The 16,926-nt window shown below is 38.9% G+C and overlaps 1 protein-coding gene across 1 annotated transcript in view; it reads right to left on the reverse strand.

Moving 5' to 3' along the window:
* The window catches only part of sema5a (sema domain, seven thrombospondin repeats (type 1 and type 1-like), transmembrane domain (TM) and short cytoplasmic domain, (semaphorin) 5A), a 133,435-nt gene that overhangs the window by 76,669 nt on the left and 39,840 nt on the right, over positions 1–16,926 (reverse strand). Inside the window, exons 3-4 of the mRNA XM_084398967.1 lie at positions 13,303–13,402; positions 9,617–9,662 (exon numbers count right to left, since the gene is read on the reverse strand). Coding sequence (XP_084255093.1) covers positions 9,617–9,662; positions 13,303–13,402 — 146 coding nt within the window. The remainder of the gene's footprint in view (positions 1–9,616; positions 9,663–13,302; positions 13,403–16,926) is intronic.

A 16,926-nucleotide genomic window follows, 5' to 3' on the forward strand; every position in this document is an offset into this window, starting at 1 on the left:
ACGTTCTCGTCAGGGCCGTAAAAGACAGAGAAGTGACATTGTATGGGGATGGGAGAAACCAAATTGGCTTCGGTTAAACAGGCGTATAATAATTTTGGTAAATGTGTAAGTTAGTTTTATGCCTATTTTTTCACATCTTCATGGACACCACAATGATTTCCCTCAAATGGAATATTTTTCCTTGTAATTATGTATGGTTTGCAAAAATGGCAACTACTGCATCTGTGTGTAGATGAGAGAAGCAAAGTGTATGCGCGTTGTGCACACGCTACATTATGGCCAAGTATGCGCCCTTAAAATAGCATCTGAACACGCCACTGAAAACACGGCACTGACTTTACACTAGGTTTTATCTGGTCTGTGGTGGAATTGTTTTCTGGAACTGCAAAATAGCACCAGGGAACGTTTGCGCCGGAACACGCCTCCTCTTTTCGCTGAACCGCCCACGGGAGCGCAAGTTCATTCCCTAATTTACTGGCGTGCGTCTGTGGAGGGAAAAGTCTGCTGTGCATCGTGTGCAAAATAGGAATGATACATGCGTCGGTGTACTAAGTCAATTGCGCTGGGTAGAGTTCTCAACGGGTCGGGTCGGCCCGACAAACCCGACGGGACCCGCGGGTTCGGGTCGAAAATATAATCAAATGACTCGGGTCGGGTCGGACCTCGGGCTTAATCTTTTCCGCTCAGTAAAACAAACAAAACAAAAAAAAACATTTATTAATCATCGCTGCTGTTCACCGTAAAGAAAGTCTGGCTGCTGCGTGTAACGTGCATCATGGAGAGGGGCGGGGGCAGACCTGACGCCGCTGCGTGCGTGGCTGCGCGCCTTTATAGCCTGGAGAAGAAGATGGAGTTGGTGAAAAGTAAACTTGCCTCAGGTGAATTCACCGTCGCTACTACAGCCTATTTATATATTTAAAGTTTATTGTTTCAGTTGTTTGTATTGTTAAAAGGCGTGAACATTAAAGGTTGATTTGAATTCCCATCTGCTGGTCATGATAATACGTGTATGAGAGAAAAAAAAAAATCCGACGCGGCGTCGGGCCGCGGGCCGGGTTCGGGCAGATAATTCATGTTTATGTGTCGGGTTACATCGGGTCCGGGCTTTAAAAGCCACGGGCCGGGTCGGGTCGGGTTGTCATTTTCAGGCCCGTTGAGAACTCTAGCGCTGGGTACAAGATAGGGCCCAATGACTGTCATTAACCAAATCACACGTAGGTAGTGGATGTCACGTTGAGTCCAAAGATGATGAAGAAGATTCAAAAAGTGTCTTTATTAACACAAAGTAAACTCAGGTAATCCACAATGATGCGGGACAGCATGCAAGCACAAACACACGAACAGTACCGGAAGAAGAACTGAATGCAGGGAGGAACTTAAATACACAGAGAGAATGAACTGAATACAGACAGGTGTGCTTGTTAAATGAATGTCCATGACAACCGATTAGTGGCGAGAAACTAGAACAAATTAACAGAAGTAACAGAGGAGAAACAACTAAGGGGCTATTTGCACGACACCGTTTTCAACTAAAAACATAAAAAATGTTATGCGTTTTGGGCGTTCATTTACACGACAACGGCGTTTTGGGTGCCTGAAAATGCAAACTTTGAAAACGTGTTTCAATGAGTCTCCGTGTAAACAAAAAAACCCCGGGAATCTCTGAAACCAATGACGTCATGCACATGAGTGTTACGAATTGAATCTATAGTGTTTCATCGCCATCTAATGGCCTGACAGCAGTCTTTTTCGCAGATACGTGTGAATGGGGATCATTTTGACAATGGCGTCGTCTCTACGCGGACAACTCAAAGGAAAAACTTCTCAGTTTTAAGCATACCATTGTCGTGTATACATTGTGTAAACTTCTGTCATCATTTATACCAATAATAGACTATTAACTAAAACCCTTCCTTTTTATTATACAAATGTGTCATTAAAATGTCTACAAATTTATCAAACTTTTAAAAAACCATAAAGACACTGGTTAATGGGTTCAGAGATTATCGCCCCTAGCAGAGAACCATTGAGATTTCAAAACTTTTCGAAACAGTTATGACATAACAAAGCCTACTGAAATTAAGTGACTTTGCCAGTTTGATACGCGCTCCAGTAACTGGTCTGAAACAAATTAATTGCAAGGGGTTTGAAGCTTCATAAAGCCTGTTTCAGAAGCGATTATCACTAATATAATCTACTGAATGTTATCTTGCTTATTGTGCCCAAGAGTATGATCAATTCAACATTAACAAGAAATATGCTTCTAACCCCAGCTGGACAACAGTGGAACTATGGTTTCGGGAAATTCCCAATCGTTGAACTAGGTTGGTAACGACAGAACATGCAACCTTAGCTGGCTGACAATGCTTTTGGGAAACATTCCCCTGAGCAGCTAGACCTCACCCAGTTCACTTAGAATAAAATACTTCAGTTGTTTAATGACACAGTGTTAAACTTATCCATATGTATCAGTAATAAAGACGGCAATTTCTCTGTTGCATATTAACAACTGATTTCAATTTACTCTCGCAATTCGCCTGAATAAAGGCGTACTGGGGAAACAGACTCTGGTGTTCATTTGTCAAGCTTGAAATACAATGAAGTGACTACAATGCATTTATTCAGGAAATTAATCAGTGGCCCTAGGAGTGCTGCTACTGTACAATATGCAAAATGCTCAAGGGAGAGCCGATTTGACAGAGGAAAATCGGCTGAGCAAGGTGGACTCTGAGTAGACTGAGACCATAAGGAGCGAACAATAGATCTGCTCTTCTTCGAGCACCTCTGCCGTTTGACAAATGAGAGAGCAGCTGTATTGTTCAGTCCATCTGGGTTTCAGAACCCTATTGACTCTATATAAGAATCTATATTTCCAAGAGCCCAGTGTTTATGTTTCCTTGCCATTGAAGATCTTTACAACTAATATAATGTTTTACATTAACACTGTTTCAGGGGTCAGTATTTCTATGAATACAAAAATAAATAAGCAATGTGCATTTAAGGAAATATTCTTTGAACATTTTCTGCCATAATACAAAGTGAGTGTCTCTCTAAGGCTGCTGATGTGTCCGGTATAGAACCCCAAATAAGCAATACAATGCATATCTTTTGTAATTACTGCATACAATGCTATAGTCACTTTTTTAGTGAAAAAATAAAACAAGGGTAACACTTTACTATAAGGTTTCATTTCTTAATATTAGTTAATGTATTAACTAACATGAACTAACCATAACCATTTGTTACAGTATTTGTTAATTTTTTAACACTTTAGTTTAGTTTAGTTTACTTTAATTTTCACAACTAGCTGCTTATTAGCATGCATTTTACTAGGATATCAGCTGTTTTTAAATTTGTATTTATAAAGCACATATTAATGCCTTATTCTGCATGACCATATTCTGCATTCCTTAATCCTACCCAATACATACACTTAACAACTACCTTAAAAAAAATTAATAAGCAGTAATTTTAAAGTTTATTGAGTCAAAAGTCATCGTTAGTAGTTAGTTTATAGTGAGAATTGGACCCTAATCTAAAGTGTGACCGAATATATATGTATTAGTCCATCTGAAGTTTGTCTATCAACAAGCAGGTTTACAGTACATTGTGAAATCACATCTGACAACCTGGTTTCCTCATCTCTCTTGTGGACAGCAGCCCGACAGAACAAAAATGATACACAGAATACAAGCATTAGGGGACATCATCTGGACCTGTCAGCATCAGACCTATAACTCAGTATCTCAGCATATGAGCATGTACCTTTGCATTGACAGTTTCCACCACTCTTTATTTCACTATGCCTATCACTTTGGGACCTCTTTCTTTTTTGTATTATGAAGATTTCTAATAAATTTAAACTCATCTGAGACATTCACTTCTCATTAAAGTATATCTGACCTCCCCCACCTTCCAAAGAGGTCTCTTTCAAACTCTGATCTGCTTTTCATTATTGCAAGGGGACCTGCAGGAAACTGAAGTCATGGTAAATTATGATGCAAAACTTCATTTTGAATTGTTAGACGGTAACCTTTATACCTAAAAAAACTACAGTCACCCATACATAGAACAGCTCCATCTGTTACCACTGCATAAAAACAGCACATGCACTGTGTATAATTTTAATATATATTGGGATATAATCAGGGCTTGACATTAAATTTTTTGCTCTAGTTCAAGTAAGTTTTTCAAAGTTACTAGCCACACAGCATTTTTACTAGCCACATTTTTGTTTTTGTGAAATTAAATGATAAAAGTTGACTATGGCGTGCTAAAATTAACTTGAACTAGATTTACAACCCTTTTAAATGTAAAACCACTGTACACACCCAAATCAAGACTACATAAATATATAACAATACAGGTCATTATCATTAGCTCTGATAAGGTTGTGTGTAAAGCTCCTTTTTTTTTTAAATAAAACCATGTAGGCTATTATGTATTATATGTCGCCACATAGCTCCACCGGCATACAACGTAACTCCAGCAGGGCAGCTAGCTGTCTCTTCGTTTCTGTGTTGTCGGTCACTAGCGCGCAAGCGCAAGGCAACACTGTGTGCATGTAATACTCATGGGAGTTGTAGTGTCGTAGTGTAACACTTATTTCAGATGCCTTTTGAAAAGACTACAATTATTCAACCCGCCAAAGTGGCTAGTTGAAGTGACTATGTTACCCGCCACGAGCAAAATCCACCCGCATTTGGCGGGTTGGCGGGTGTTAATGTCAAGCCCTGGATATAATGTATATATGGCAAGCAGCGACGGTATCGAGAGCAATGGGAAGGGAGCGAGGCCAGTGGGGCGAGTGTAAATGAGCGTCACCTGCACGTCACACCGGTCTCGAGTGCCATGGAGGAGCTCCAGAAGGATACACGGAGGAGTGACGACAGTGGAAGACGAGAAAGGACCAGGCCAGGCCTATATGTTGTTGTTTGTTTTCGCCTGTGAGGGGCTGTCGCTTTACTTTTGTTTTGTTGTTTATGTTTATTACATTATTAAAGTGCCGTTCATTGTTTGCCGTTCCTGCCTCCTCCTTCCCTGAGCCTTTAAATTTGTTACAGTATAATATTATGTTTAGACAGACAGACAGACAGACAGACAGACAAATAGACAGACAGACAGACAGACAGACAGACAGATAGATAGATAGATAGATAGATAGATAGATAGATAGTATGATGTATTGTGCATATTGTGTATGATAGATAAAATAATTTATCAGCTATTGAATTTTGAAGTCTTTGCATATCGTTAGCCTCATAGCATAATTGCCTAAGTCCTATAGGACTTAGGCAATTATGCTATGAGGCTAACGATATGCAGGAGTGCCACAAATGACACCCATTTTGTACAATGGCCCATGAAATAAAATGTGCCCTGCCCATGTACATATAATGATTATATACTTTCACGATATACATCTACTACAGCGCTGCCCCATTTATCCGGCCATTAAAAAGCTTTTAATGCTTCACAGACCTGTGCTCTTAAACACTAGCAGAGGTGTTGCAGACACATGATGGGTCACTCAGCGGGTTTATTTTTCCTATTGCTGATGCATCATTGATACTGAAAGCTCTATTCTGTGAGATCAATGAAGGATAAAAGCAGTACTTTCTAGGTCATTTCCTTCTCAGGTCTCAGGACTTCTCACTCATTGCACCATATTGCCGGCATCATTCATATTATCCCATCGCCTGTGATATCACCAGTTTTCCTTGAAAGTTGTTGCACAATATAAGGGGGAAATAAATATGGCAGGTTCTAAATAAACCATATTCAACCAAAACCTCACAAAAGTCATGAATGCCTCACATCAAAGTCATGAATGCTTAAAAACACAAACAACCTACAAGTACTTGCTTACCGCAATGGAATTGGGCTTTGGGTCAAGCTAAATTGGGAACCTCTCATCAAAACATCACATCAGAGCATTTCTCTTTTCAGAGAAACCTTCACTTCAGCAAAGGCAGCTGAAGCAGTGACAAAGGGCATTAAAAGACCAAAAAGAAAAAGTACACACAAGACTCCATGCTGTGAGGCAAGTGAAGGAATTCTATTAAGGAGAAAAGGATTGGCTGGAGAGGAATGGCAGGGCTCATCTTTGTGATGCTGGTTCCCTGTGAGCAGGTCAGAACAAAAGGCATCTCAGAAGTTAAGTCTGGTCTGTTTGCTCTTTTCCCCAGGAGGTTAGCCTTTTTGAGGAGCCCCCATGATGTTTAAGTTGTTAAACAGCCAGTGTTTGGCTATTTCGGAGGCCTCAAAAGAGTTCACTTCTTCACACTAGGAAAGGCTTCAAATAAATTTACAAACACGTCAATGTTTGGATGGTTATTTACAGGGTTATAAGATGTTCAATACAATAGGAGAGAGAGTAACTTGTCTGTTGCTGCAGCTATCACAGGACAGCGGTTACTCTTGGGTAATTATGTTTGAAATTTTGGTAGGGGAATAAGTTCTAATTTGGGAGATATGCAGGTCTTCTTTCAGGTCCAACTGGAGAGGCCAGAGTCTGAAGATGAGCAGCGTTTCTAAGCGACAAGCGACAAAGTAATTCATTTTCATAATAATTTCTAAACATTTTTAAGGTAAAACGTTTTTTTTTAATTCTTAAGTGTCTTGTCATAAAAAGGTCTAACTTGTCTGCTTTTGTTCTCTGGGTTACGGGGATGCTAGTAATAGGATCTAATATATAAAATATGTTATAAAAATTATAAAAAAAATATTAGAATATTCTAACATTTCTTGTTCTGGTCTTCCCCTTATATTGGTTGCACCACATGACTTTGATTTATTGGACAAATATATTATCATAAATAAATAAACATGATAATCTGACAAAACTGCTTCATTGCTTTTTTAAAGGCACACTATGTAAGATTTTTGGATCAAAATATCCAAAAACCACTAGATCAGTGTTATATATTTTGTTGATTTGTGTTATCCCAAATGTTTCTAAGAATTAGTGTTGTCAAAAGACCCGGTACTTCGGTACCAAGTCGGTACTAGAAAAATGTAAACGTCACGGTACCAGGTTTTCTTAGGTACCGGTGGTACCAAGGACCCGTTCAAACCCGGTTCCTTGATGCGCACGCATGCACGCGTGCAGTTGCGCGTCCTCTTTATTAAAGCGCTGAGACATGGCGACAGGCGGTGCTGCTGATGTGGTGGCTGTAAATCCACTTGTTGATAAGAAAGGAGGAAAGAGACACATATGGAAATATTTTGGATTAGGCTAATGTCACGTAGCCATAAGTGGCCGTTCACATAGCACGTTTTTTGCGTGTGCAGATTCGTTATTCCAAATGTAGGTGCGCGGCAAGCGCGCTCATAATAGAAGCGACGCGGCGCGCTCGTTTTTCCAGGCGCGCCTATGTTCATGGTTGCATAGCAACGACAGACGCCACGGGAGAGCAAGCGCTTGTGGAAAAGAGAAACTTGTCGATCTCCGAATGCAACGTTACATGAGGAGAGTAAAGATGGAAAGCTTTTAAAGATTAGTTCCATATAAATTCACGGATAATTTGTTGTTTTGTCATTAGTGAAAATCAATATTGACCTTGTATTTGAAAAAGGATCCTCATATAAAAACAATACTAAAATTCAGAGTAAGTTCATTCGCATTCGGAGATCGACTATTTTTGAGAGTGCGAACTGCGCTCTCCATGATGACGAGGAAGTATCAGCAAAGAATGTATTGATTTCTAGCCCTTTGGTACCGAAATTGGTACCGAGAACCGTGGATTTTCACTGGTATTGGTACCGAATACTGAAATTTTGGTACCGTGACAACACTACTAAGAATGTTTAAATCCAGAGAAATAAGCAGTTTTAACCAGGACACGGACCGTGTCCGAAAGTCGCCTATCAATGACATCATATGATTATATGATGTTACCCTCGATTTCCGGCTTTATTTTGTAGAAACCATGGAAACACCAAAGTCACTTTAATATATTATGTTTTATTAGGCAGGTGAGCAACTGTTTGGATACATTCATCAACAGAAAGCTAATCATTGTTATACAGCTCAAAACAATAAGTCTTCTTGTTTAAATCTCGTTTTCTTGATTTACCGCGAGTACCATATTTACCATGCCTAATATCGATACAGCTCACTGCAACAAGCGTCTCATATAGTAGCCGCCGAGTGAACGCACAGAGTAGCATTATAACAACTTTCAACACACTCAGATGTATCTAATATGATAAAACAGCACTGTGTTATCCCTCATACCGGAAGAAGCGGAAGCAACGTCTACGGCATAATAAAAGCTCCACTGCTCTCGAGCCGTGTGTCGTACTTGTCTCTCCAGCAGCCTCGTTCTGCTTCAACGGCTTTCGTAACGTTAATACATCTTTAATACATTACCATTCATCCATGAATATGATTTCTTTCCGAGTCTCGTTGTATTCTCCACCGGCTGTAGAGATGAAGACAACAACTCCCATGTTTCCTCGATATCAAGCTACGCCTTTGTTTTGAATAAACAACCTCTAGTGGCAAAAAAATCCCATAGTGTACCTTTAAAGAAATAATAAGTGCCTTTTTCTATCTGAGAGAGAGATCCGCCACCTCGTAAAGCACGGAGATGCAACAACATCCAGCAATTGATCGCAGTCAGTGTGAACATCCCTTAAGACTCCCTAATCCTAATCAGCCTCATCATATTTATCAGTGAACATCATTATCAATGCAATACGATGCTAGTATCGGAGACTCTAAGAACATGATTGTGTGCCTGCATTACTTTCTTTTTTTTATTTAGCACAAACCAACATATGGTCATCCAAATAAGAGCTGTTATTAGGTTTCAAACAACACAAATGCAAAATGGAGCCCAGGGCAAGTTTACATATGGTTGTAACAGACAGCGCCAGCCCACAGGGCACAAACACCAGTCACGTCTGCATTGTGCCGAACTGAGAACTTTTAAATTGGTAAAGTATTTCTCTCTGAGCTTATGAAGCCACTGTAATTGGCATGTAGCCAGCAGCCATATCACCCAGTAGCCCAAGACTGGTTGCTCACTGAAGCTAAGCAGGGCTGAGCCTGGGTCGTACCTGGATGGGAGACCTCCTGGTAAAACTAGGTTGCTGCTAGAAGAGGTGTTAGTGTGGCCAGCAGGGGGTGCTCACCCTGTGGTCTGTGTGGGTCCTAATGCCCCAGTATAGTAATAGTGACACTATACTGTCAAAGAGCACCGTCCTTCGGATGAGACGTTAAACCGAGGTCCTGACTCTCTGTGGTCATTAAAAATCCCATGGCACTTCCCAAATTCCCTCCATTGGCCCTTGCCAATCATGGCCTCCTAATAATCCCCTTACATTGAATTGGCTCTATCACTCTCTCTCCTCTCCACCTATAGCCTATAGGTGTGTGGTGAGCGCACTGGTGGTGGCTGAGGAGAGACCCTGACATGGTTGTAAAGCACTTTGGGTGTACAGTAGTACATATGCAAGCTCTATATAAAATGCCTTATTCATTCATTCATTCATTCATGTACACATGGCGGCAGCAACACCTGTTTGTCTCATCCTGGGTGTTTGAGCTGTCTGAGCAATTCCGGAAAAGAAAGACAGAAAAGACACAGACATACACTTTTTCACCCACCTGGATCAATGAAAGATCCTCTAAATGCAGCCTGAAGAGATGATTTCTGAAAGAAAAGACAAAAAAAGGTATGAATTTCCTCTCAAATCAGAACACAAGTTGTTTCACAAGGTGGGAGGGCATTGCGGTTATAAATAGAGGTTTTTATGGGTTGCAAAATTTAGAGTGAATCCTTGTGTAATAGCAATTGGCCAATGTTGTGAGAGGAATGATTCGAGCTTTTTCAGAGATAAACAAGTCTATAAATAAAACAGAGGATTCAGAACTAAATTGCCAAATTAATTGCTGAATAAATCACATTAATATGCTCCATATACACATCCATTTTCAAATGAACTTGGCGTAACAGTTCAAGTTTGATTTTTCATATGATCCGCATTCCTGGCTGAAGGCTAACCTTGTGTTAGAATCAAAAACCTCTTATGCGAAATGTGCAGCCTACTGTCACTTTAATGAGCCGATGCTGGACCTTCCCTAAGGGTAAGATGCTTGTTTGGAGCAGCAGACGATTGTAAATGCTGCCTGCATTTTAATTCTGGGCAGCAAAAAATCAACACAATTTGTTCCTCCAAACATCTTGGATTGAGTTTACAATCTAGTGTAGCAATCTAGTGTTCTGCCAACTCTAATCTAAATTGTAATATTATATTGTATGTGGAACTACAAATCCGTCCAACATGATTTTGCATTCATCAGTGAACGACGGAAGCACAAACACATTTGCTCAAACAATATGGTACATAAGCTGAAAGCGGAGCCTGTCTTATTGTATAAGAGAGTACATGGTAAATCAGGTTGCTGTGATTAAGGTCCATTTACTGAATCGACATGTCTATTGATCATGTTTCACTGCATTACCGTTAAAGCCTTTTGAGTTTCTCACTATCAGTGGCTCCTTTTCACAGACCAGTTGCTATTTTTTTCTGTAATGACCATGCAACTACTCTATCAATATAGAGGTATTCTGATCATACTGTGCTCATTGTAGGTTATTAATTACTATTTCTTTGTGTTGTTGAATTTGAATGCCGTTCTATTGGGCATCAGGCACAATGTGATCTAGCCAAGTAGGTCAACATCCTTTGAATCGATATTCTTTGTTGGTCCTAGAACAATATCCCTCTTCAAAAACCATAAGAAACCCCTATTATGAGGAAAATGCCCCTAACTTTAACCTTATCTCTACAATCTGTTTGGTTAATAGAAATTTTGTTCCATGTCCAGCAAGCTTGAGGCATGACTCAATATTCCACATTCTAAGTGTCTGTGCTTTGACAGGTCTGCTCAGTCTGGTGTTGGTAATTGGCAGAAATGTTCCTTGAACTGCTGAGTATCTTCACGAGAACCCTGTTGTTCAGTGACCTTGATGAAGCAGCAGCTCAGCAGGAGAACCTTCACACACTCCATTAGGCCAGACTGCGTGTGCGTTTCTGAGGCCTTGAGCACTGAAAACCCATCTGCTCCAGGGACAACCAGTCGAGCCGAAAACATCATGGAGTTCAACCAAGACAAGACTTTCGTTTTCCTCTTCACATCTCAATTTGAACAATATTGATCCACAGTGCCTGACTCATCCTATCCATAGTGAAGGACATTAACCGCAGAAAGATGGGCGATCTGCATAAACAGTGTTGTTTACTGTGATTGTCACCTCCACAAATTGCTAGAAATAACTGTCATACAGTTCTTAGTAGGGATGCATTGATCTCATCACCAGTTTCTAATGTATTTTTTAAGGGTGATAACCAATGTATTTAGTTTTCTCTGTTACCGTTTTGCCTGTGTTCCTGATAATCCAGTCTGTGTATTTAGTTCTGTCTGTTCATTGTTCCGTGTCGTCTTTGTATTATGTGGCTGTTGTTTTTTTATTCCTTTATCCGAAGTATCTCCTGAGTGTGTGTGTGTGTGTGTGAGTCAGGGGCGTTTCCTCAGAGGAGGCAGTGAACATCTGTCTAACATCTCCTCAAAAAATTGGATGAAAAAATAATCCATAGAACAAAAATAAAACAATGCTTCCATTGCACTATGATTGAATATGGTTGGCTATGATTAGTTCATGCGACAAATCCCGCCTCTTGTTTTCATGTGTCTTCCGCATCACAAATCTGAATGAATAAATGATGCTATTGGGAAGACTAATTAAAAATTAAGTAAACAAACCACTTACATATCACCACTTTGACATGTCAAAATTAAACTTGAAATGGCCTGAAAACATGATGACTATGAGGTTTTTTTTTAGTGAGTTATCACAACCAGCTAGGTGAAATAAAAGGTACATCTCAGTGTCTGTGACAGCGTTTACCGTGCCTGATGATTGATGATCTAAAGATAAATTGACTTTTAAAAAGAACAGCTGAACATCAGTTCACATATTGTTTAAATTGTAACTGCCTTGAGTTATTATTTTGGAATAAATGTAAAAATGCTTAAAACCACAAACTTGATGAGATTTAAACTTAAATTGTAATATAAAAATTCAAAATTAGTGTACAGTAAGTAACTGGGTCATGAATTTGTTTACCAGATTATGCATCCCATGGTAATTTGTCTATAATTTCTTGTCTTGGATATACTTGTCTCTTTTACTTATTAATAATATTAAAAAGTAACATTTATCAGCTGACATTGATATGACTGCAGATTTATTGTGCATCTCTAGGTACCAACCTGAGCCCTAAAGAGCACTTAAAGAGTACTGGATTCCTTCAGCTCCAGTTGTTAGTATCCTTCTTGTTTGAGGGGCTTTGCTGTCTCTAAACCCCAACCAAAATAAAAGACATCTACTGTACAACAGGTCAAAAGAGTTTTTTTCAGTTGAGCCATTAGCACTGATCTGTACTTCTTTGTAACACCAGCAAGACATTTTGATGTTTAGAGAGAAACAAAAATCCCAACCATTGCAGCCAACCCGACAATATAATCTCATATTCCCAACTTCCAACTCTAGCTGAGTCATACTTGATAATGATGTGTTGCACTTATGAGCAGGTTCTGAGAGCTAACTAACAGTTTCCATCTCGTTACTTTCAAGAAAAAAAACCCCCAATCTGTTCAAGATACAATGAATCACTAGTGAAGTGACCGGTAATCCTTGCTTCTCAGAGAAAATGTAATTATTCCACTGCTTTCGGCCCTGTGGGTGAATGAACTGTTACAGTGCCTCATATCAAACCGTTTCTGCGGTTGTCACAAAATAATTGCTTGGAGACCATCCAGGCTGCTGACAGATCGGGAATATGAGATTAATTTGGCTGAAGATGTATGGCAGGACAGTGTGAAAGTCTATGTGGAAATCATCACACTCATTAATTAGAGCTGGACATAGGAAATCCTATCCTATTCTCACATTCATGGTGCAATTTTTTAGAAAGTATCTGTCAGCGAGGAGGGTCTATGCTGTTCTTTGTCTGCCACAAAAGTCTTGCAGTTTCATTGTGTGGCTTTGTGAAGACTCATATTATTTGTCAGTATTGGGCTAATCATGGGCAACCTGGCAATCGTGACATTTTCGCACTAGGTGTCAATTTAGTGTTGCTGAAAATATAGTAAAATATGAATGCATGGCTTTGCAGACACATTGTCAGAACCTCTGACATCGAAAAACACACTCATTTGTATTACTGAGACACATGGACTGAGTCCTAATTAAATTTCATAACGGTGATGGAAGAAGGTGCCATTACCTTGCGCCCACGATTAGTTCGTTCTGTCCTGGGTCAAAAGTCAGCTGTGAATAATCGACGGTACCCTCAGATCTGAACCGATGGATCCAAGGCTCGATTTCTGCAGAACAAGAGAATGTTAGCATGTTAGCGCACATCACGAACAGACACACACAGATACCGTTGAATATTACTTCCCATTCAGTTCGTGGACACCAGAGTCCATTCATGTTTGTTTGTGTGCGGGTGTATGGTATGCAAAGCAAATGCTTCTGCTGTGGCGCCTTTCATATTAACCTCTGGCCTCAGCATCAAAGCCTCAATCTTGGCCTGTCTAACATCTTTTTTGCCTACCTACCTCTGTGTAATGGGATAGCTGCTGGGTTAGCTGTTCCAGTAATGCTATGATTTGTTAAGTTGTGCTACTGGTCATTGCCTTTTTTCCCAGCTCTGAGGTGTAGTTTCATATTAAAGTGCCCCTATTATTTTCAAATATTACCTTTCATGCAGTGTGTAATACAGCTGTTTGTGAATGTAAAAAGGTCTGCAAAGTTTTAAAGATCAAAGTGCATGACAGATAAAGTTACATTATATAATCTCTTCTGAAACATTCTGCCAAAACGAATCGTCAGCAAATCCTCACTTCCTGTTACACATTACAATGTAATACATTTGCATAATGCCAGTCTATGGTCTTCATTGGCTGCCTACACACAAAGTCTACTTTAACCAGCCTGTTTCTAGAGCAGCAAATCAGCATATTATAATGATTACTGAAGGATCATGTGACACTGAAGACAGGAGTAATGATGCTGAAAATTCAGCTTTTCCATCATTTGAATCAATTACATTTTGAAATAAATTCAAACAGAAAACAGTTATATAAAATTGTAATAATATTTCAGTATTACTATTTATACTGTATTTTTGATCAAACAAAATGCAGCCTTGTTGAGCATAAGAGCCTTCCTTCAAAAAAGAAGATATTATAGAAAGAGTATTCATTTTATTAACTTTATTATTCTTTGTGCTTTGCAAACCATACTGAATAATTTAAAAGTCTAGTAAATGAATTAAAAGAATCTATTTCAATTTTATTTCAAAAATCAGTTAAACAGCTTTACTGAAGAACAAAGCTTCCTCTAACTCTTATGGGGTTGTTTTTCTTCTGAAGAAGAGTGTCTCAAGCTTACAAAAGGAAGGCAGAATTCCCCAAAGATCCACAGCATCAGTTACCACGATGTTCCTCCATAAATCTTGCATGTCTCTATGGGATAGCCCTAACTCCCTAACAAGAGTGGAACTCATAAGTGAACGTGGAGACGCTCAATGTGGTTCTCCAGTGTTTCCGAGAAGCAGTTTCATACGTTGAGAATGTAAATTAATTCTTTTAAGGCTCCTGGGTAATTTAAAAGCTTAAAACCTAGGTGCAGTCCACTCATGTCGGCTAATGGTGGACGTTCATGTTCGTTTTATCTTTGTGTCCTTCAGCATATACAGTAAACTGAATACTTGGCTATATGTTAAAGGCGTCAATTCATGACAAATTCATTAAAATAACAGATTACTACGTACTATCGAAATGTGTAAAACTCAAATCATCTAGCAAAAACCTTTAACTCAAGAGTCAGAGCCACTTTAGCAATGAATGTCAAATAAAAATAGCATGAAGATGTAAAACAATGTAGGCAGTTTCCAAAAATCATCCTCAGCATGGAAGCAATTTAAAGCCTTCAAGACCCCGGCTGTCAAAACTTTTCTCTTAAACTTCTGTTTTCTTGAACTGTCAAGGACTGTTTCTTTTAATAGACATTAATATGTTTGCTCATTTCAAAGATTCTTTAAGTACAGGAAGGAACATCTGACAAGCCGCAGCTGTGTAAATGTTGGGGTCTTCTGGCACAAAGTGGCTCTTAAACAAGTTATCAAACCAAAATTACACAGGGAGGATTTCAAGACAAACTTGTAACTAAAATGAGACTAAAACCACTTTACAAAGAGTGTGTATTGTTACCAAATGTTGACACTTAATGAGCTAAAAAAAATTACTTAATTAACATTTATTCATTTAGCAGACGCTTTTGTTAAAACTGACTTACAAATGAGAAAATGTTACTGCTCGAAAACATTTTACTTTTGTTAAATTACAAAAACTGGAAATACTTTACAATAAGATTGAATTTGTCAACATTAGTTTATGATTTAGGCATCAAACTTACAAACTACAGCATTCTGTAAAGCATTTGTTAATCTAGGTTAATGTTAATTTATAAATATTCTTTTGTTCACTGTTAATTCATATACCTTCGCATTAACCAAAGCTAAAGCTTATACAACTTAAAATGTTGAAAATATATTAGTATATGCATAGAATAACATGAAACGAGATTTATAAATGCTGTAAAAATATTGTTCATTATGATTTCACGTTCATTCTTTAATTGAAAGTGTTACTTGACTATGTAACTGAATTTGAAATATGCAATTTCTGAGTAAAAATTGTTTCGACACCAATCAGCATGGTAGATATGAATGTAAAATAGCCAACAATACATTGTATGGGTCAAAATTATCGATTTTTCTTTTATGCCAAAAATCATTAGGATATTAAGTGAAGATCATGCTCAGTGAATATATTTTGTAAATTTCCTACCGTAAATATATAAAACATTTATTTTTGTGAGTGAATGCAGCACAATCGTGAATATAAACGGACAACTTTAAAGGCGATTTTCTCAATGGTTCGATTTTTTTGCACCCTCAGATTCCAGATTTTCAAATAGTTGTATCTCGGCCAAATGTTGTCCTATCCTAAACCATGCATGAACGGAAAGCTTATTTATTCAGCTTTCAGATGATGTATAAATCTCAATTTTAAAAAAATTATCCATGTGACTGGTTTTGTGGTCCAGGGTCACATATATAAATCAATAGCATAATTCATCTTAACTGAAACTGTTCACTTAGGAAACTTACATAAAAGTGTTTGTTTCTGCACCAAGTCATGCAGCAAAAGCTCCGGCAAGCCTGTGCAGACAAAACTTCTACTGATCATAAGATATGTACTGTACCTGTGGGGAACCATCTGCTTCTTAAACCTGTCATTGTATTCCCAGAAAGAAAAAGAAAACACTCTCTGAAGTCTAAACAAAATGCAAACCTGACTCACTATGAATGTGCAACATCTGTCCAGAACATTATTGTACAAACCGGCACTCATGAGCAGAGCACTACGGCTTCATGGCGCAGATATGAACATTTTGTTTTAGTCAACCAGTGTGCCTTTATACAGAGATCTAACATTGGAGCTCTGCTGGAGTTCAGGCATAGCTGAGAGGACGTGTATTTATACTCTTTATAGTCTGCAGGGCGGAAAGCCGACTGTCCGTGGTGTCCTTCCCACTTTTTGATCCTAAACGGACAAGGATTATGCAGTCCACGGAGAAACGTGTCACCGCACCACTCTGGAGAAGAGAACAGAGGTGTTCCATTTAGGAAAACACAGACTCATGCTCCCAGTGTCTCTCTTCTGGTCTGGAACCCTTTTTATTGATTTTTTTTTTTCCCAAATAGGCTGCTCTCCTCTATAAATGCAGACTGCAGGCTTGATTCAAAAAGGCAAATTAAAGGAGAGAGCAAAATGTC

This window comes from Rutilus rutilus, assembly GCF_951802725.1.
Source record: "Rutilus rutilus genome assembly, chromosome: 24".
Classification (NCBI taxonomy): Eukaryota; Metazoa; Chordata; class Actinopteri; order Cypriniformes; family Leuciscidae; genus Rutilus; species Rutilus rutilus.